Source organism: Grus americana, chromosome 9 (assembly GCF_028858705.1).
Source record: "Grus americana isolate bGruAme1 chromosome 9, bGruAme1.mat, whole genome shotgun sequence".
Taxonomy (NCBI): domain Eukaryota; kingdom Metazoa; phylum Chordata; class Aves; order Gruiformes; family Gruidae; genus Grus; species Grus americana.
The window spans coordinates 2,112,416-2,133,535 of NC_072860.1; the positions used below are offsets into that span (position 1 = coordinate 2,112,416).

A 21,120-nucleotide genomic window follows, 5' to 3' on the forward strand; every position below is an offset into this window, starting at 1 on the left:
GGAGAGCAGCGATCATGCTAGCAATGTAGGGCCCTGTGAAACCAAGTGCTGGCCCTGCCCAGATACTTATCAGACTTGCAGTGACACCTACGTTCTTTGCTGCCTTTTGACATTCTTTGCAAAAGACAAATAGACATGCGATCATTTCCTTAGTTTCAACACGTGTAGTCGAATTGCTGCTTACAGCGTGATACCAAACCATTTGTGTCTTTGATTAGTCATTCCCCAGGGCAAACTATATTTAAAATAAGGAAACCTGGTAGAATAGAAGGTGCCCCACCTTTTTAAGAAGAAGCTTTCGTTGTATAACTAAAGACTGATCTTAATTTCTTGGCTGGTAACTTCCTCCTTTCACCACACCTACTGTTACTGGCAGAAAAAGAGAGCGAACTGTTGTCAGAGACAGCAGACACATGGCAAAGAAATTCTGGGATCCTTAAAATCTTTTACCTGTAGAAGTTCCATGTGGAAGTCCATATGCTGAGGCTGTGCGTCGTGTTCATCTACCTCTTGTATGGGGCGAAAACAGGTAAGAAATCAACTGTGTGTTTTGAATGTGTTTGTCAAATGTAACAGGCTTTCGGTGCTTTGCAGAAACAGGCATATATCTACCCTCTGCATTATAGTTACTGCGTGGGGTTTCTCACTACCATTATTTATTTTGGCAAAGCAAATTATACTGGTTACATGAATGTAGTCAGCTCTAAGAGTTCCAAATGTAAAACCAGAAGTGATTTTTATTGTCTTTTCCTCACTTTGCAAACATTTCCTTTATATAAGTACTATCCATCGACACTGAAAATGTCATCTGAAATCTTCAGAGAAGAATGATTTCTCTTCAGCAGCATCTTATATGACAGACGTGAAGGATGAATTACCATTTATGAACAATAAACTTCGTTTGATATCCTCACAGCCCTATCAAGAATCAACCTGTGTAACAAGAAACAAATGTATTGCCTTGTGTTAGCATACACATGGGAGCAAGTCAAGTTACAGCTCTCTGTTTTGTAGGGAAAACAAACAGGATTAAAAAACCCCACAAACCTCAAAACAAAAAAGCAGTATTCTTATAAATACTAACTTGTATTTCATCAGGTTCTCCGGAGTAATCTTGAGGTCGCATTTTGCTTAATTTGTTAAATATGCTGTAGGAAGTATAGTCATAAGAAGCGGAAAAAGAGAATTGTGTGAAAAGGTACCAAGGAAGCCCAGTGAGATCCTGAAGACCAGTTTAAGAGGTAGAGGGCACACTCTTTCTGTGGAAAAGCAATGGAATTCCTCACTAATGCTACTGAGATTTGCTGTGTGGATATGAAGTGTTGCTTAAAGGTGAAGCCTCATTGTTGGTGCGTAAGACCAGTCTGTTGAAACACACTGGAAAAAGTCCAGGCAAGGTGACAGCGTTACAAGTGAAACCGCAGACAGACGCAGAAGCAGCCACACATTTATCCGAGGTCCACGCAAGGCATTGCCTGGGTGAGCAGCCCCCTTCGCAGGCTCTGCCTGGCAGTGCAGTCTCCCGAGGCCGATGGCTAGGACAACTACAAATCTGACCAAGTGACCACTTGACTCATTGAAGTGAAAATCTGTTGGAACTTCACTTTGCAAGAGGACAGACTGGTGGAGGTAAAAAATTTCAGCTGTTATTCTATTCGCACAGACTGCCTCAAGATCACGGCCCCAAAATGCGACTATTACAAACCCTGCCTGTCCATGGGATGAACATCCAGGACAGAAGGAAGAAGAAGCCTCCAAACACCGTTTCCAAGAAAGGAAGGAGAAAGGACAGGGGAAGGCAGGCCTTAAGTAGCACTGACTGCAGGAAATACCACGGAGTCTGCCTGGGACCATTCTCATGATCGCAACACTCCCACCTGGGAATATATAACTTCAGAGTATTTTTATATATCTGTGAGTGTGTGTATATGCGACTTCAGAACGAAGTTATTCTGAAGGTGCCCCTCCTGCTGCAGTAGCACCTCAGAGGCTGATCTCAAGCTCGAGACAAAAGGCATCCAGCTCCCACGTAGGAATGTGGGTTTAACAGATCGGTACGCCCCTGCTACAGTGCTGAGATGTCAGAGCGCCTTGCCCAGGAAACTGCTGTGTTTGCCATCCTATTTTACAGATCAGAAAACTGGGTGGAGGGGGAAAAGTGAATTGCCTGAGGCTGTTCAGCAAGCTAATGGCCAAGACAGGGCTGGGAGCGAGTTAATGGGACACCGGGTTAACTGTCACATTTATTCACCTTTGCTGGAGGGCAGTGGGCTGTTGGACACGAGTTAAGTACAGTGCCAGGCTGTGAGTTTCCACCTTGCTTGCAGAATTAATCTCCATAAACCTCTTGCCCCATCACAGAAATCTTGTTGGAGTTTAAAGACACTTCCAGCCATTTGGGTCAGATTCACTGTGCTTATCAGAATGAAAAGCAAAGCCAGGATAACTGGCTGTCCTCATGTGTCAGCTTTTGTACCACATGGTGGATGAGCCTGGGATGTGCACCAGCCTGCCAGAAGAGAAGCTGGCAGGTTTTCCCCCACTATTAGTACTGATCTGATTTTTGTTAATCAAAATAGAACAAATCTAACAGACTTGGTGCAGATATAACAAGGCTTTTTAAACAGTTCCTCTGTTGGGTATTAGCAAATGCCCATCAGCTCTTCAAAGGCTCTTCTTTACCAGAAGGTTTGGGCTGTTCTGGTGACAGACAGAGTGCTCCTCTCGGCAAGTCTCAGCACAGTGCAGGAGACAGATAAACAAATTAAGCAATTGGTGTAATCTTGCACCATACAGAAGTCTTGCCTGGCATTTCTGCCTGTATTACTACAGCTGCAGTGGGGGTAAAGATGATTAACAGCACTATATAATAATACTATACAATAACTAAACCAATTTCTAGTTATTAGTAAAAAATAAATATAATTGCATTTTTTTTTGTGTTGCAGTAGCACCTAGAGGACAGTCATTAAAAGTATCGCTGTGTATGCTGGCGTGTATCAGAAAAAAATGGTAATTTTTCTCTGCTGGTTACTTTGAGATCTCCACGTGAGCAGTGTCAGGAGACAGCCGCCCAGACCACCTTCGCTCTTGCAAGCAAGGCCCAGTCACACTGCCACTGGGAGCATTACGGAGGCTCAACTCAAAGGCCACTGATGACAACCGATGTTCACTGGGCCTGGCTGAGGGTTCATTTTCCACTGCTCCTGTCCCACTATTCGTATTTTACCACGGGAAGGACTCCATGGATTTCAAATGTTAAAATTTATTTCTGAATTTATGCTAGCAATTTAAAATATCCAGTTGGACTTAACTGCAACATCCTTTTAGCCTATTAACTTTTATTTCTGGAGCTCCTGGGGCTTCTACAAAGTAATTAGCAGAACTATGGCAACTGAGCAGATTATTTTATGTGTTGGGCACATAACATTTCTATCGCTCTCATGCTCCTGATTTCCAGAGGAGGAGAAAAGGCAAAGTTGTTCGTAGAAACCATGAGAGTCTCATCATTTAGAAATTAAAATGCACAGAGTATTGGAGATTTTCTAGAGCACAATTAGCTCACAGCTGCAGGTTTTCTAAACCCTTCTGCACAGGGCTTTAAGCAACAAAGATCAGGAAGATTTCTTTAGCAACTGCAGCCTGAACAATTATTGCAGCCCAGGGTGTATGCATGAGAGGGACACTCTTTCCCACAAGTTTCTTCAATAAGATTAAGGGGATTTGGGGAAAAGGATTGAGAACCAGAAGGAAGCTACAAAACCTGGGAGGGCCTTCATAAGCAGTGTCTGTCTGGAGACAGTTACTCCATCCCCTGCCTGTGCCCTGTTGCAGATTGCATTGGACTCTGAAGGCTCAGCTGGTGTTCTGCTGGAAAAGCAAGGAACAAAGACAGGCTTTCAAATGGCAGAGACCATCCCATAAAGCAGCACTCATAAAATTCAGTTACTCTTCAGCTGTGTGTAAAGCAATAGCAGTAACATATCTCATGCAGTCAAAGGGTGTCCCGTTTCTCAGTCTGAAATAGCAGGCCACATCTGCAAATACAAATGAAGCATTGAGCTGCCCCTCACAACAGCGAGATCCTCTGCAGCTTGTCAGCCCCAGACTGAAGTTACGAACAAACCACGAGGATATCTCTTTACCCTAGAACCTGTCCAGAGCATCTGATGTGCTCTCAAACCAATACAGTAACCATCCTAGTTGGTGGTCACCAATACTTTCCTAACACTAGTGGAATTTTTGGAGAGAGCCCATGCCATCTCCCAGCTGCTAGTGGAAGCAGGACTGTGCTGTTTTCAGGGAATGCTGCTCCAAGAAGGTACACTTGCTGTCTTTGTTCCAACACGGCAAGAAAACCTGTTTCAGGGTAACTCCAGTCATGAACATGATGGAAAGGAGCAGCCCCAGCTCAGACAGCTCACAACATACGTTCCCGTGCCTGTGCAGGGCTGGCTGGTAGAAAAAGATGAAAGCAAACACGTTGGTGCTAACCTCAGGATTGCCACACTCTGCTCTTTTCAGATCCCGGGGAGACATGCCCTGCATTCACAGCTCTCAACATTGGCAATGCTTTGATAGGGACAGACCTGAAAGTGAAGCTGCTGCTCTACACCAGACAGAACCCAAACTGTGCTGAAAAGCTCAATTCAACAGCCTCCAAGTATCTAGATGTGACCAAGAAAACCAGCTTCATCATCCATGGATACCGACTCACAGGCTCTACCCCGATCTGGATCCCTGACTTGGTACACCTTCTGCTTTCTGTAGAAGACATGAACGTCATCCTTGTGGACTGGAACCAGGGGGCAACAACTCTCATCTACAGTAGTGCTTCCAGAAACTGTAAGAAAGTTGCTGAGATTCTGAAGAAACTTATTGATGAAATGCTGGTAAGTTGAATGCTCACACTATGATATAGTCATTAGCGCACAGTATGCAAAGGGCACAAAGGAAGTGTTGAAAAACAGCAGGATGTCTGGGAGAAGAAACTCCTGAAAAGGAATACATTAATTTTTGGAAGTGCAGCTATACTGCAGTGCCAAATTCTACCCTTGGACTTGGTACGATGGTATTTTGTTGCAATATTCAGTTTACACCCTTAAGTGTCTACATTTCTGGATACAAAACTCTACAGATATGTTTTCCCATACACAGAAACTCTATTTCCACTTTCTGGATGTCCAAAAGTCAGCTTATGCTACAGTTCGCAGCCCCTCTAAGCTGTTGCACTGGCACAGTCAATGATGACACTGGATCATTAGGATCATTGTGTCTGCTCATGCCTTGCAGGAACCACATGTGAGCAAGCGGAGCTGTACTGATGGGAATACGCGTTCCCGTCCACACTTGTGTCGCTGCCCCAGGAAAATACAGCCATTGCCAGAACTGTTCTCATCGCAGCGCTCTCAGATACGGGCCTTCAACATCAGTGCTAGTTGTACTGTGGGACTACCAAAGGGGGAATATTTACACAGAGTGGAACACACTGAGGGAAAATGCAGGAAAAGTAGGGAGATGCATTTACATTCGTCCTCTTGATGTTTTTTTATGCCTTTCACATGCCTAAAATCTGTGACCATGAGTACTTTTTGCAGATTGATGGAGCGTCGCTTGACTCCTTGCACATGATAGGAGTGAGCCTGGGAGCACATATCTCTGGCTTCGTGGGACAGATGTTTGATGGTACACTTGGAAGAATCACAGGTAAGCCCTTCCTCCTGTCAGTCCCTTTGCTCTGAGGATGGCTGTTGTCCATGAGCAGAGCGAGCGGCACGCTACTGAAGTGATGCCACCCACATGGGTTTGTGTTGCAGGCCTTGACCCAGCGGGCCCCTTGTACAGAGGAAAGCCGCCCAGCGAGAGGCTGGATCCTACAGACGCACAGTTTGTCGACGTCATTCATTCGGACACCGACGGTACGTGACATTTCTCCTCTTTACCATTATGAGGAAACCTACAGACCGATGGGGAGCGCAGGAAAGCGGGGGCTCTGGTAGGCAGCAGTGCTGGGGGATCCTTGCTCCTTTGGGCCAGGAGGACAGCAGTCTCCTTCGCTGGTGCTGTGAAGGTCCTGTGTTCCCCACGCTGTGCTCAGCACTCCCTCAGGAGCTGCTGGTTTAGGTGCATTGCAAATAGACTCATATAGATGAATGACATTAATATTCCTGCACAGGCAGGCATCCTAGAGCTAAACAACTATTCTTTTTTCCAGTTAGTTTCTTACGTTTCCTTCTTCTGTATTTTACGATTTAATAATCCCTCCCCTCACCCCTGATATTTTCTTTTGTCAGGGCTAGGTTACGCAGAAGCACTAGGCCACATAGACTTCTACCCCAATGGCGGAACCGACCAGCCTGGCTGTCCACTGACAATATTTTCTGGTAATTAATTCTGCCTTGAATTGCACAAACACTGACAAAATGTTTCCAATCAGACAAAAGAGAAGGCCAGAGAAACATCATCATTGCTTAGAAAATACATGAAAACCATGTTCTGGGAAAGGCATGACAGCAATCTCTTCCCAGCTAACAGGAGTTTAGCTGATGCGCACCAGGCAGGCATAGGAGTCAGGGGTGATCCTTCTGCCCTCCGTCACAAATGCAAATGGGATTATTTTTCCATGCAAAACGTCATCAGGTAGATTTGTGCCTTCATTTTGCAACTACGTTTAGAAAACCTGTGGGTTTGGGTTTTGTTTTTTTTTTTTTTAATTACTTAGAACACACACAAAACCCCAAGGACTAGTGAAGGCAAGAACCTGTTCAGAAAACAGGTTCAAGATGAACATGGGGTAGGCAGTTACACCGCATCCAATGCATCTTTCTTTCTTGGCAGTGACAGACAGTGCAGTCTGGCAGGTAGAGCCCTAGTCTTGAACACAAGAAGGCTTTTATTTCTTTCCAGCCTGGCAGCAGAAGTGGTTTTATGAAAGTTGGGTGAAGAAGATACCTCACAGAAGAAAAGGCAGTAATGTGAACTCAACCCTTATCAGACCCAAGAGAATCTACACAGGAAACCAGCCTGAAACAAAAATCCATAGGAAATGAGTCTTCACTCATTTTGCTGCTCATGCAACAACTCATTTTATGAGTTATGTCTTCCTAAAGAGGTTTTTTTACACCAAAATGGAAGGCCATGTGCAAAATAAAAAGCAATATCCAGCTGTCAGGCCTGAGCTCAGAGAGAAGACGAGAACACCTGAGACAGAGTAAGATCCATAGCTGTATCCTCTGGAACTGCAGTAACAATACTAACAAATACATTTTTCAAACCAAAAAAGACCAGAAAAAAAAAATAAAGTAGACGTAGGCAGAGCTGCGTGCGCTCAAAGGGAGAGGCTGGTGCCCACTTAACTGTTCTGCCCAAGCCCAGTGCTCCCCAGTGCAATCTGTCGTGTTCAGACTAGTTCGTGACTGTCCATTGGCATCTCCGTTTTTGCTAATGCATTAATACTGTTTTCCTGAAGCATGAGGATTGCTAACAAAATATTTCTTCCCTGTGTATGATTAAGGATTGCAGTATTTTAAATGTGACCACCAGAGGTCTGTTTTCCTGTTCATGTCATCCCTGAAACAGAGCTGCAATATTACTGCATACCCGTGTGACTCCTACAGAAATTACAGGAATGGCAAATGTACCAGCTGCGAAAGTTTCTGGCCTATGCCATGCCCCATCCTAGGTAAGGATCCAGGGAATGTAAATACATCCTGAATGTCTGACAGAGCTGCCCGTCATTACTGTAACTTAGCATGCGACAAATGTTTTGCTAAAGGACTAACACAACACAGTGCTTTGCAAAAGCATGCAAGTTATTTCCACTGAGGTTTTTGGGATGATCTCTCCTTGACATCACGTTAATAGAATCGGTTAGGTTGGAAAAGACCTTTAAAATCATCAAGTCCAACCGTTAACCTAGCACTGCCAAGTCTACCACTAAACCATGTCCCTAAGCACCACCCTACATGTCTTAAAATACCTCCAGGGATGGTGACTCCACCACTTCCCTGGGCAGCCTGTTCCAGTGCTTGACCTAGAACAAAAGTCCACATGTAAAGGATCCAGAACTAGAAAAGCCAAAACAACACCCGAGATCTTTACACTGAAGTTGCAGAAAAAACAGCTGCACAGTTTGAGGGATAGGGGCATGTTCTGACTAAAATAGGAACTTTTCTAAGAGATTTTCAGCACTGCAAACCCCTCTTGACTCTAAAAGGAGTGGCAGAGAGAGGTGAACCAAGGCTATTCTGTTTTTTTGTCACTGACCCACAGAGGTGTCCCAGCCTGGACATGAGAGCCCAGCTTCAGGCTGCCCTTTCTGAAATGTTCATGCTAAAAAAACCTGACACTTCCAGAAATGAACTTGCAAAGCTAAGGGGATGAATTTCATTCTGCACTGCAAAGTGAAATCCTTCTTGACCACAGATGTCAGATGTGGAAAAAGATCAACCTTATAATAAGTGCTGAACAGTAACCAGGCATATTTAGACACTCAGCTGGCTTCAGTTACCCAAGTAAAATTAAGCCCTGGTATAAGCCTACGGAGTATGGGAGCGTGTGCACAGTAACACCTTGCAGCTGGCAAGCAATATACTATTCCTTAAATACTTGCTTTGTTATTTTGAGCTATTTAGTTGCTTATATACCTGTGCAGTAACCCTCTGTTTCAACAATTTTCCAACTGTCACCTATAGGTTATTATGCCCATAAGTGGAAAAGCTATTTAACACAACAGAGCCATCCAGTGACGAGTATGTTTTTTGATACAGCGGACAAAGAGCCATTCTGCAGTAAGTGACTAAGATTTCTGAGATTATTTTTCTTTGTGTATTGCCTTCTTCAGCAATAACGAGAGATGGTTAGTTGCTACTGGCATCATAGCCAGCATTTTAGAAACAAAGCCAGTGGCTGCTGGATAGAATTATGTCCATCTGCAGTCTTGCCATTACATTCCTTATCTGCAAACCTGCCCTGCGCTGTGAAAGCCAACTACTCGCTAGAAATGTGCAAGAACAGGCTCGTCTTGCTTACAATGCTAGGGAATTTGTTGAGAACATGCAAATGAAATATAAAAGGGTAGTTCCTAAACTGTATTTCAAAACGACACATCACTTTCTGTGCAAGAGGTGCGTGGGAACAATGAGAATCAGGCATGCTCTGAGCTGAACAGGTAAAAAAGCTACCCTGGACAAAAGCAAAAAGCACAGGGCAAGGGTGAATCGGTGATAAAAAAGGTTTCACCAAGATTTCTCCTCTCCCCCGTGATCACCGACATACCAAGCCATGGGCAGGGATTATGGCCTGAGCTCCAGTGCTGGTCAGCAAGTCAATTCAGTGACTTACAGATCAAAGAACAAGATGATTCTGCTCCATGACAGGGAAGACAAATGAAAGATGCTGAGAACAGAAATGAAGAGATTCAGAGGCGGACAGGAGAAAGAAAAGACAATCTGAAAAAGAACAAGCAAGGTAGGGAGTGAAAGGCGGCATGCCAAAAGCCATACAGAGAGGCTGTCTTGCGCGCCACTTGCGTAACGCTCACCGCAGTGCTTTCCCAGACATCTCTTAGTATTTCTGTTAGAAATCTCTACAAAGGGAGATGGCAGGAAGGAGAAATAGATTTTAGAGATAAATTGAATGGATTGTGTCAGCCAAGGAAATGGGAGAAAGATGCCTTCCACCTGCTCAGCTCCCAGACAGCCACATAGCCGGGCTGGAAAGCAGAGCAAGCGTGCAGAGTCCAACCACATTTTCTCTATCTCTCACCTCAGTTTATCACTACTTTGTGGATATTACTACCTGGAACAAAGACACCAGAAGAGGCACCTTCAGCATCGTACTAGCTGATGAAACTGGGAAGAAGGCAGAATCTAAAGTTAATCCGTAAGTCTTACCGATCTGATGATCTGTAGATGTTAGCACATCATTTGGTACAACTGCATCTGGGATGAGGCAAGATATCCTCCTCTGCTTTCTCTGCTGATACGTGATCGTGCACATGCCCTAGGGCTTGCCTGGCCCCGTGCGATTTTCACAGACTCCCCCAGTGCACACCAATCCTTTGGTTTGGACCCTTCTCAGTCATGTTAAGGACTGCAGCGGACAATCTCAGCCAGCAGCACAGCTGTCCCAGGCTTCCGCTAAAGCTGGAGGAAAACCAGGTCTCCCCCTCTTTGCTTCCCTTTCCCAGGAGCATTCTGTTTCAGCTCCAGGTGCCCAAGACAGCTGGGATGAACCTGGGCCTGAATATGTAACATCCAAATCAATTCATTCCACTTGGAGAGGCAAATTAATGGTGTTTATGTGGACATGCAAATTCCTGATTGATCTAAACGCACTTCAGCCAAACAAATCCTGCTCAACTAGTTTTCCCAAGCGTCTCTAACCGCATATTCTCTCAGCCACATCCGCTTGCACTGGAGCAATCTGCATAGCTCCCTGCGGTTGCACAACAGGACCACCCCGCTCTGCCGAGCGTGTGACAGCCCACCAGGCAGCACGCTTACACACACGGTCGTAAACACCTTTGACAGGTTAAAACTCGTCCTGTTTGTCAGTCCTCCTAAAACTTCTAAACGAGGCCAGTCATTGTGAATGTCGCAACCTGGATACACTTCTGATCACATCTGTGCTCTTCACCTTCCTAAAGTGAACCTGAAACTATGGCCATACAACCAGGTATATAAAGAACGCGTTGTGTGGCCACGGCACTTACGCGAGCAGCTCTCTTGCACCAAGACAGGTGCAGTTGTCTCGCGTATCTCAAAGTGGAACTGGCCATTCTGTCAAAAAGGACCAAGGTCAAACCCCAGCCCTGCGAGGCTTCACATCTATTTTCCTATCCTGAGAAGCAGGATTATACTCTGTTAATTCCCATCAATGCTGCATTGTTGCACAGATGCTTCTGCTGCATTTGCCAGAAGAGAACTACCAGAAATTTAGTTAGGGGCATTAACACCCCCCAAGGTATGGTCTTGCATTTGTAGAGTTACCTCAGCCATACGGCGTTGTTACAAACAGATTTTTATATACAGCAAAGTCCACGGATGCCTCAGTGCTCAGGTTTGCACAGCCAGCCACATATGAACGTCATTTGGGTCTAGTTAGTCCACTCGGGTTCACAGCAGAATCACGGAGAGGATTCTGCTTTGGGACCAGAGCAAGCAGCATCAGATCTCTCTGTCCCCGCTCCCACCCCAAATAACTCAGTGCAAAAATGGCTGAGCAGGTTCACACCTGGAGAGCTGAATTCATAACCATTTCCTGTAAATCAGAAACTAATCCTAAATTCAGTCCTCCTCCTCCCCCAGCACTGCTTTGAATATTACACTGAATATATTAAAAATGGTGCTATTCCTTTGGTGACTCTGACGCCCGGTCTGCTTTATCTTTAGAGAAGCTGCAGCCTTTCAGCGGTACAACCAAATCACTTTGCTAATTGGATTTGACCAGGACTTTGAAAATGTAAAAAGAATTTCCTTGACATTTTCCACGGGATCTGTCATTGGCCCAAAATTCAAACTCAGGATTCTCCAAATGAGGTTTCGGTCACTTACAAATCCAGAAAGGTAAGCAGAGGTTTATAAACCATTTCTGTTGCTGCAAACTGGACAGAAGTAAATGAATCTTCCAGATGCCTGGCCCAGCTGAGTTAATCCAGAAGGATTATATTTATTTCACATTCAATAATTCTTACACACATATCTTGGGAATAAATACTGCCTTTAGTGCATGCACACAAATCCCATATCTGAACTTGAACACAGAGGTTGTTTTATTGTACTGAAAACATGCAATTAGTGGTCTGACATTTTAACCTTTGAAAACGGCCTTTGAGTAGCTACAGAGAAGCTGCCCAGGCCTGAACTCTGGGCTGAAAGTAAATGCAGCTCTCAGGGAAATACAGATGTCCAGCCCCAAATACATATTTTATATCCCAATCAATTTCTATGTCCAGTCAAACAGGGACATTAGTTTACCCCTGGAATTCCAGTAACTGGAAGCTGCTGGCCACTATGCCCCTGTACCTACCAGACCATTTACTGCTGAGATTTCTACAGCCGCTTCAGCCACCTTGTTAACCTCCGTCTGCTCTACAGTCCTACCCTTGAACTTCCCTGATTTTTAGGGCACCTTTGCAGGAGGGCATCTCTGCCCAAGTTCAGCAAGTACAGAATCTCTTAGGTTGACCTTGTGTGCAAGGACAGTATGTGGGCATCAAGCCATACGTGCTTTAAATTTGGGTTAAAATGAGGATTGCACATCAAAGAGTAAGAAAGGTGAAGCGAAAAAAGGACAGCTGCAGAGCATGTTTCTTTGCGGTTCACGAAGGTCTGCTACCCTTACCTTAGTCTTAGAATAAGGAGAAGATTGTGCACGTCTAATAAGCAAAGTCCTCCTCCAGCTCCCCCTGGCACTCCCCTTCTCCTGTCTGACATCTCCACAGCCACTTCCAGCTCCAGATCCGCATTTAATCTTTTTAAAAGTAGACACAAATGCCCAAACACTTCATCAGAGGCTGTCCACTCTCCCCTAGGAGGGGCTGCCACAGGCCACGACTACAGCTTCAAGCCTATTTTAACACCATTAAGTAATCAGCCACAGCCCCAGGTGGGAGTATGTCCTCTGGCTTTCAGCTGGGCCTGCCCTAAGCCACATCCATGCCTCGTCCCAGTCCTTGGCTTAAAGGGAACCCTGAGCTCTGTAGCCAATACCTCAGTTTGCTTGCTGGCTTGTTTTCCCACATGGCAAAGCAAAAGGTAATACAGAACAGGATGAAAGTATGCTCAAGGTATCCCTGACCTTGGTAACACTAAAGCGAGGCGGACTTCAAGCCAGTTGTCCTGAGGCCATGAGTTATTTTACGTGAGCCTGCAGTGCGCTGTGGGAGACCTGACGGGGGGCGATACAAGAAAGGCCGATTTTTCACTTTGGTTTTTACACAGGCCGCAGCTGTGCAGGTACGACCTCATCCTGAAGGAGAACACCAAAAAAACCTTCAAGCCCATCCCGTGTTGGAGATGAGCCAAGACCCCAGCGCGTTGCTTCCGCATGTAACGTCGGACATTTGCACGGCCACAACCGGACTCACCTCAGAGTTCCTCAGCACCTTCTGTGGAGACCAGAGACAGCGTGGTGGGGTTCTCAACGCAGAGATTTATAAACGGGGCTGTAGAAGCGACCAAAAAAAAAATGGTGGTTTTGTGTGGTTTTGGAGCACGCTCCCGCGGCAGAGCCGGCTTTGTGCCCCCAGGCTTTACCGGGGGGCGGGGGGGGAGGGGGCAGAGGGATCCCGCCGGGCCCTCAGGGGCTGCGCCCCGCCCTCACGGCCCCGCCCACAGCCTCGCGCCTGCGCGTGGCGCTGCCCTGGGCGGCGGGGCGGGGCCGCTCCGTGCCCCATGGCGGGATGTGGCGGCGGCTGCCCGGGCTGCTGCTCGTCTTCGCGGCCGCCACGGCCGCTCTCTGGCTGCTGTCGGCCCGGCTGAGCGCGGGCCAGGCGCGCAGGTGGGTGCGGGCGCGGAGGGTGGCGGGCGGTGTGGGGCGAGGCGGGCCGGTGCTCCGGGTCTCCCCGTGTTCCTCCGTCCACCCCCCTCAGGCCGCTGCGGTTCCCGTCGGACCTGGAGGAGCTGCGGGAGCTGGCCGAGGCGCTGCGGGACTACGAGCGGCAGCACCGGGGCGCGGCGCTGGCCCTTTTCTCCGCCGCTTACCTCTACAAGCAGAGCTTCGCCATCCCCGGCTCCAGCCTCCTGGTACGGCCGAGCGGCGGGAGGGCGGCGGGGCCGGGGCCGGTACGAAGCCCTCGGAGGAGCCCTTTGCCCCCAGTCCCGGATCAGGCGCTGCCTGCGGGGGCGAGGGGCAAGGTCGGTGCCTGGCTGGCCCGAGGGTGAGGCGGGGTGAGCGTGGGGACACGTGTGTGTGTGTGTGTCCCCGGGCTCTCACTCCGTGTTGTGCCCCGGCAGAACGTCCTGGCCGGAGCTCTCTTTGGGCCATGGACCGGGCTGGTGCTGTGCTCGGCCCTAACGTCTGTGGGAGCGACCTTCTGCTACCTGCTCTCCGGCACGTTCGGGAAACACTTCGTCGTCCACTACTTTCCTGATAAAGTGGCTCTGCTGCAAAGAAAGGTAGGCAGGCACCCAGAATGGCCCCTGGATGAGGCTGTCTTTTGGGTTGACTTAGGAAAAAAATGAGTATGTGCAGGGGATGCATCAGGTCAGGTAAGGGAGGAGACTGCTCCCAGGAGCAAGCCTGTTCACGGAGGGGGTGCGTGGAAAACCCCAGATCCCAAGGAAAATCAAGAAGTAAGGTAATGGATTGCCTGGGAAGCCCCTGTGCCCCAGAACTGCCTCCACCCATCCCGGGCCACGTTGTACAGCGGGAGCTGGTTCTGCTGCTGCCTTCCCAAGCTCTCATTCAGGTTAGATGCCTTTTTCACCACTTGCGTGGAAGGGGCTGGCTCACCGTTAGGCTCCCATACATACATAAAGTTGCCGCTTTTCATCAGTTCTGGACTGATACTGCAGCCGGTTAGAAGAAAACTTATATTTGCTTTAATATCGTGGCCGTTCAGATGTTACTGGTGCCTGAGGAGCAGAAATAATTTGAAACGTTTCTCTCTGCAGGTAGAAGAGAACAGGAGCTGCTTATTTTTCTTCTTGTTGTTCCTGAGGCTGTTCCCCATGACACCAAACTGGTTTCTGAACCTCTCAGCTCCCATTTTAAACATCCCTGTGTCCCAGTTCTTCTTCTCAGTTCTCATCGGTAAGGCCTGGGGAGACTGTCTGAAGGGGCAGTGTGACATTGCCTCTCCTCCTCACGGAGCCTGAGGTGGTACGCTGAGCTGGGGAGGGCAGAGCGGCAGGGTCATAGCTGGGACTCTGCCCCATCAAACTGTTTGCATTCGAGCCACCCTTACACGTGGAGGGCTCGGAGCATTTTGCAAATATGTGGGATGCTAACAGGCTTTTTTTTGGTTTGTTTTTGTTCTGATTCTTTCAGGTCTTACACCGTATAATTTCATCTGCGTGCAGACAGGAGCCATTCTGTCACAAATCACCTCATTGGATGCCATTTTCTCCTGGGACACACTGCTCAAACTGCTTGCGATGGCTGTGGTAGCTTTGATACCAGGGACCCTCATCAAGAAATACAGCAAGAAGCACTTGAAGCTGGACAAGGACAAACATGCTCAGTTACTCAATGGCAAAAAGAGCTTGTGAGGGCTCAGGTGTCCCAGATGTTGGGGAACTGCCTCGCAAAAGCTGCAGGTCTCTCTTCCTGTGGGTTTTACTCTGCATGCTCTGCGCCACTGTGGAAAATTGCAGTTTTTAATCGTTCTTCTCATCTAAGAGGAGGTGTAAGGTTCTTATTTTTAATGAATGTTTAACTGTGCGTGTATCTGCACGGAGAGCACTATACAGGGGCTTTGTGAACACTCCAGTTAATGTGCCTGTTTCCTTTAAGTCAGCCTGCATCTCCAGTGTGCCTGAGGGTGGTGCCAGCCCACCACAAGTGGGGAAAAAGCAATGGAAAAAAAAAATCTGGAGTATTAGCATCCCCTGAGGAAGACAAACCAGAACCCTTATTAGTCCCCATGGGGGCCAAGCACTGCCCTGCCCAAGTCACAGGCTTCCCTTGGGCTCTGCACTTTGGAGTCCAGCTTTGTGAGCCCACCTAGTCTCCACGGTGTGACTGATGTGGCAGCAGAGAGCTGCTGCCTGCTCTGAGCACCAGGCAATCTGGTTTTCTGCCCAGCCTCATCCCTTGGCACCGAGGAGTCCGCAGCACACAGGGCTGTGCTGAGCTGTAACAGCAGCTGTTTTTCATCACCAGCCACATTTCCCAGCTCTAGCCAGGCCCTACTCCTCCTCCCCTCCCCAAACCCATACTTATTTAGCATTTTTGGCCTAAAATGACAAACCACGCACTTCTGTGCTGTTAGGTGCAGTAGTACAACTACCAAGTTGAGAAGATATTTCAGGGTCCTTCCACCCTGAGCTTTCATAGATGTAGAAGACATTTCCGCTGTCATTCAGCTGTTAAGTCAGCACACCCTGCAGCAAAATCATTTTGGGGCCAGCTATGAGCTGCCTGTACGTATCATTCATATGTCAGAACACACAAGATGGCTTCTGGGGTCTGTCAGTGGCTGCTCCTCCCCATAAAGACTGAAGGGGCAGGGGGGAAGGAAGGGATGTGCCTGGCTGGCAGATTTGTCCATGAGAAGCACCTTTAAACCTCTACATTTGCTCATGTGTAACTAGAAGGTTTCCAAGTAAGCAGGTAGGTTCTGTCCCAGTAATGGGAGAACAGTAGCCCGCAGGGATGATACGATGCTGCTGGGTTTTTGGTATTTGTACCTCCTTGCTCTACTCTCCTCCACTTGGAGGATAAAGTAAACTTTTTGGCATGGAAGGGGGCAGATGGGAGACCCCAGAGCACTCGGGGAAGCTGACAGAGTGAGTGCTTCATCCATTTTAGCACCTTCTCCAGCAGCAGGGTTGGACCTGAGTGGGACAGCAAGGTTCCCAGGATGGGAACTTGTGGTTGCAGATTCAGTCCCCCAGCTCACATCATTACAAAAATCACTCGTTTGACAAGAGCAAAGGCCAACACTCGGGGACACCTGGGTGCTCAGTAGAGCTCCCAATAGTCCCAGTTCAGCTGTGTTCAGAGACAGGTAACAACAAACTGCTCACAAACATCGTGTTAGTTTTTAAAAGGCTTCATGACGTTATCCCAAAGTACATAAGAAACCATTCCCAGATCACCAGACCAGCCTGAAAAGCATTGAAGTACACTGGCTTTTTATTCCATGCATTGTTTGCTTTGATAGTCATTCTTGTTTCCATCACTGTACACTGTTCAATACAAAAAAAATCAAGTTTGTATCAGGAATCCGCAGAGCAGGGAGGAGAGAGATGAACACTACTGGACAGGGCCAAGATGAAATGGTTACTTAACACGACAGTGGGGAAGGCAACATTCAGCTCTGGGAGAAAATCTAGGCTAGTGTTCAGGAGCTGTCAGCAGCCACGAGAACGGGATCAGGAGAGTGGGGATGCTGAAAAGGGAACCCACGGTTTACTTCTGTCCTGCGAATGCGGTGTCACTGCGAGGAGGACACAGCCCGATTTACACCCCTCAGCCCTGTACCCTGCTCGGAGGGAAAGTGCGAGGAACCGCAGCAGAGGCACCCCTACAGCAATGCGGAGATGACGTCTACGTGCAGTTCTGGCTTGGTTTCACTAAGGAAAATGCCTATAGAACCCCCCGCAGAACTGACAGCCACCGTCCCGGGAAGGTGGGGGGCTGCTGAGCCACCCCTGCCCGCACAGCCGAGGGCACCAGATGTGTGTGCAGGGGGAGGCTGGGATCATTACGGCTCCACGGGTAAAGGGTTACGTGTTCAGGCAAGGGGGGGCAGCCCTACTGGGGGTCCCGGAGGGACACTGCATAGTAGGCAGCAGTTAGGAGGAGCGACGCTGGACTGTAACTGTGCAATGACGCGGGCGTGTAAAGAAACACGAGCTAAGTGTGGCAGCAGGCAACCTGAAGGGTTCAGCTCTGCTCTTCCAGGCTGCAGAACGGGCCAGCGTGTCCCCGGGCAAGGACGGGGAGGAATCAGCACACACCGGGGACAGCTGGCCCAGAAGGGTCCCAAAATCCCACACATCAAAGCTTCTATGCTTCTCTGCAAGCCCAGGGGAGCTTCCTTGCATGGCGGAGGAGCTCTAAGCAGAGACGACAGCTAACAAAACCCTGCCGGGATCTTTTCGTTAGGGACTGGATCATTGCAGACCAAAGTCCCTGCACGGAGGCTCAGCCTGAGCCCGTTGCTGTCGGGCTGCCCTAGGACACCAGAACTGCCCAGAGGCAGCGGGCACCGCAGGGCCATGCACTGGGTCGGCATCGCACTGCCCACAGCAGCCAACAGCCCTGCCTCTTGGAGCTCAGCAAGCCTGCCAGATCCGAGCGGCAGAGTCTCTCCAGGGGCGTCAGGGCCCATCTTCGACACCATCCTCTGCTCTGGGGGACATTTGATGGTAGTTCTCAACTTCTCTTTATGTAATAGTTTGGTCTTCCTCTTCGTGTGCATATGTTACGCGCACACAGATCTCCGCTGCTAAATTCCTGCACCCCGGCCTCCAGCCTCCCGAGCAACCATCTGCACCGCCTCATGTGCGCCAAAACCCCTCTCACACCATGACAGCAAAGCCACCTCTGGCACTGCCACCTCCTCCTGCCGCTGGCCAAGGGACAGAGAACATTTGGGAGGAGAAACAAGGGATGGGAAGAGAAACGAGAAACAAGCCAGGAAAGAGCTTCACTCCTCAGGGCATTCTGCCTCCACCCAGAGCTGAGTATTGCTGCTGCAGGCAGGGGTGAGCTGGTCGCTCCCTCTCCAGCAGCCTGTTTGGTCCCGCACGGGTGATCCATCACGTGGATCCACTGCTGGCCACCCCGATCTCGTACCCGCTGCCAGAGCAACTGCCCTCCTCTCCGCTTGTCCATTTGGATGCTCTTGCCAGGGGATCTCGTGATGGTCATTCAAGTTTGTGATCAATTCAAAAGCCACTCACTCCCTGATCACCATTCCCCACTGACTCAGGGACTGCCAACATGGGCAAATTGCAGCATTGACCAGGAGGAATATCACAGGGCCCATGGGGCTGACTGCATCCATCCCTCTCGGACCAGCCTCGGCAGGTTCTCTGCCCCGGTATAACAGCATCCTTGGAAATCAGGAGAGGGAGCAACTACTGACAGCCACTGAGACCAGCTCTGCTCCCATCCCTCCCAGCGACCAGGGAGAAGGTAACATCACACAAACAGATTACAATTGTGCTAGCGGTGAAGCCAACCTTCTGATCTACAGAAATGATAATAAATAATAAAATAACATCATAACTTAAGATCTGTGTGTAGTCCAGCTACAAAAATTTAAAAATATGGGATAATTTAACTCATACAATACTGCTCTCTGTATAAGTAAGACATTTTCCTTCATTTTGCCATGAGGCTATAAATTACCACAGTTAAATTCAAACCAGTATTTTAACATAAAATGTAAACAAACAAAGCAACAGAAGTACCTGTCCACGGTCCATTCCTGCCGTTCATCTCAGGCTGGTGTGCCAGTCTGCAGAGCAGCACCCAGCAGCGCGGCCGTGCACCGCACACGCGTGGCACAGCCGCGCCAGCCAGCACGCTAGGAAGGGCAGAGTGGGGGCTCTTGCAGGGGGACATCGACTAAGGGGAGGGGATGGGGGGAGGGAAACGTGCTCTATCGTTTTGTTCTCTTTAAATATTGATTTAGAAGAGTAGTGTTTGAAGGGAAGGCACTATGAGTTCTATCATAAAACAAATTTTTCTCATCTGCCAATGCCTCGGCCTGTCACATACCAGTCCTATCCTCGCTTTCACCTGCAGAGTTTCAGCTTGAAGGAGAAACAGAGGCCTCAGAGTAAGCCCCAGACACAGCTGTGCCACAGCCACCGTCGAGATTCCCCCTGCAACCTGTTTTGCACAACGCCTGACAGGAAGGGCAGGCAGCTGTTAACGCTTTCAAGAACGTACAGTGAATAAGGAGACAGAACGGGGCTGATGCTCTTATCTAGGCCAGCGATTCTCAGTCTTCCCCCTCAACACACAGCGCTCTGCTGGCTATCGATGCTGTTGTAGGGGACAGACTGCTTCTCCAAGTCCAGTACAGGCATCTCCAGTTTCCTCCCCAGAAGAGTGCTCAGGCTCTGCAGAATGTGCTTTCCACGGTTTGCGAGTTCTTGCTTTTCCAACACTGATTTGATTGATTTCTTTGACTGACTGAAACAGACAGGAGGTAAGAGGAGGAAGTAAACTGGGAAATGGCACGCTGCATCTGAAAGAGGTTTCCCTGCTCAACTGGAGATCGACACTGCCAGAGTGAAGCAAGGACGATGTTAAGAAGTGCTCTTATACCAATTCTCAAGAGGACGAGGTTAGAATACATTTGCAGGATCTCACAACAAAATGCTGATTAAAAAAAGAAACTAAAAATCCTTAAAATAAAACCCACTATTACATTCCTGGGGATGTATCGACTCAGAAGACCCTGGATGTTAGCACCTCGGCACCAATTTTCTCCAGGAACATGTCCACCTTCTGATTAAAAATGACCCAGCTGGTTATACTGAATACGCTTTGTTCACAGGTTACCCTACAGTAAGGTCTTTTTATGCTTCCTCATTTGATAAGACTGAGTGGTTTAGTTTTCTTGATCTGTTCTCCAATCTTCAGGGCCATGAGGCCTGGTCCCCTGTGAAAGCAGCAAGAGAATCCCCCCGCGTTTGTACACAAAGCTGTCCAGGCAGGACTCCCAGGATGTTTCTCTGTAATGTGCTTGCTTTCTGAACTTTTTTTTTTGTGGTGGTTTTTTTTTTTTTTTTTTTGCAACAAGTCTGTGTGTCTATAAATACAATCCACTCTTTACAGTAAAAAGTGTTAAAATGTCAAAAAAATAAATATCCATGTTACAGTAACTAGATTATTCAATAAAATACATCCCTGCCATTCTTGATTGAAATGCTCAAAGAGAATTAATTTCATTTGGACATTTTCCAGAGATTCAGGTTATTGCAAATCACTCCTGGGGTGGGAAGGAGAAGCATCTTCTCTTCCTCTAAAGTGTGATGAAGGGGAATGAAGAGGAATCTCAGGGAAATCAAAATGCCAGTATCAGGAAGCTTTGGGGGAGATCTGTATTACCAAGTAGCAGAGCTGCAGGGCTTATTGGTCCTGACCGTGGCATCAGAACACTCCCCTTCAGAAGAGTCACAGTCTGATTCTCCAAACTGTGCTGGGTTCTGCAAAGCAAAAGGAAAGGGGAGGACTTGAGCAACAATTCCTTCGCTGCACATCAACCACACCATCCCAATCTGTAACAGCAGACAGGCAAAGGTCACCACCAGCAGAGGAGGAGAGATTGGCGGTGCACGGGAGACAGCAACAACACACAAGCACCCTACCAAAGGTCACTTGTCTCCCCTCAACGAGGGGACAGCAGAAAAATATCTGGGCAAAGCACCACCAAAGACCGACGGTGTTAGGAGAAGATGGTGCAGCAGGCTCTGCCCTACCCCTCCC

At 48.2% G+C, this 21,120-nt stretch overlaps 4 protein-coding genes across 23 annotated transcripts in view; 2 read left to right on the plus strand and 2 right to left on the minus strand.

The window, feature by feature from the left end:
- Window positions 1–13,320, minus strand: part of CEP63 (centrosomal protein 63) — a 46,384-nt gene extending 33,064 nt beyond the window's left edge. For 7 of the 8 annotated variants that reach the window (XR_008578245.1, XM_054835020.1, XM_054835023.1 and 4 more), the window contains exon 1: window positions 13,091–13,320. The gene's annotated coding sequence lies outside the window, so the exon portion shown is untranslated. Of the gene's footprint in view, window positions 1–450; window positions 491–13,090 lie in introns of those variants that run through there. The other variant, XM_054835019.1, reaches the window with a different exon arrangement.
- On the plus strand, window positions 382–13,097 carry LIPH (lipase H). 2 transcript variants are annotated; one of them, XM_054835027.1, is made up of 10 exons: window positions 382–529; window positions 4,525–4,892; window positions 5,598–5,706; window positions 5,817–5,918; window positions 6,294–6,383; window positions 7,514–7,681; window positions 8,694–8,789; window positions 9,771–9,882; window positions 11,394–11,567; window positions 12,945–13,097. In XM_054835027.1, exons 1-10 carry the CDS (start codon window positions 478–480, stop codon window positions 13,021–13,023), a joined length of 1,350 nt encoding a protein of 449 aa, XP_054691002.1. In that variant the 5' UTR covers window positions 382–477; the 3' UTR covers window positions 13,024–13,097. The 2 variants fall into 2 exon arrangements, with proteins under 2 accessions (XP_054691002.1, XP_054691003.1); XM_054835028.1 differs by lacking the exon at window positions 11,394–11,567.
- A 32-nt stretch (window positions 13,321–13,352) lies between the features above and the next one.
- On the plus strand, window positions 13,353–15,435 carry TMEM41A (transmembrane protein 41A). The gene is made up of 5 exons (XM_054835029.1): window positions 13,353–13,503; window positions 13,595–13,748; window positions 13,959–14,120; window positions 14,619–14,757; window positions 14,995–15,435. The coding sequence occupies exons 1-5, from the start codon at window positions 13,406–13,408 to the stop codon at window positions 15,213–15,215; spliced, it is 774 nt and encodes a 257-aa protein (XP_054691004.1). The 5' UTR covers window positions 13,353–13,405; the 3' UTR covers window positions 15,216–15,435.
- A 1,269-nt stretch (window positions 15,436–16,704) lies between these two features.
- The window catches only part of MAP3K13 (mitogen-activated protein kinase kinase kinase 13), an 82,748-nt gene continuing 78,332 nt past the window's right edge, over window positions 16,705–21,120 (minus strand). For 7 of the 12 annotated variants that reach the window (XM_054835003.1, XM_054835001.1, XM_054835005.1 and 4 more), the window contains 2 exons: window positions 20,743–20,840; window positions 16,705–19,821 (listed from right to left, as the gene is read on the minus strand). In XM_054835003.1, the coding sequence (XP_054690978.1) occupies window positions 19,641–19,821; window positions 20,743–20,840 (279 nt within the window). In that variant the 3' untranslated portion in view covers window positions 16,705–19,640. Of the gene's footprint in view, window positions 20,841–21,120 lie in introns of all 12 variants that reach the window. The other 5 variants (XM_054835008.1, XM_054835010.1, XM_054835011.1 and 2 more) reach the window with 1 other exon arrangement.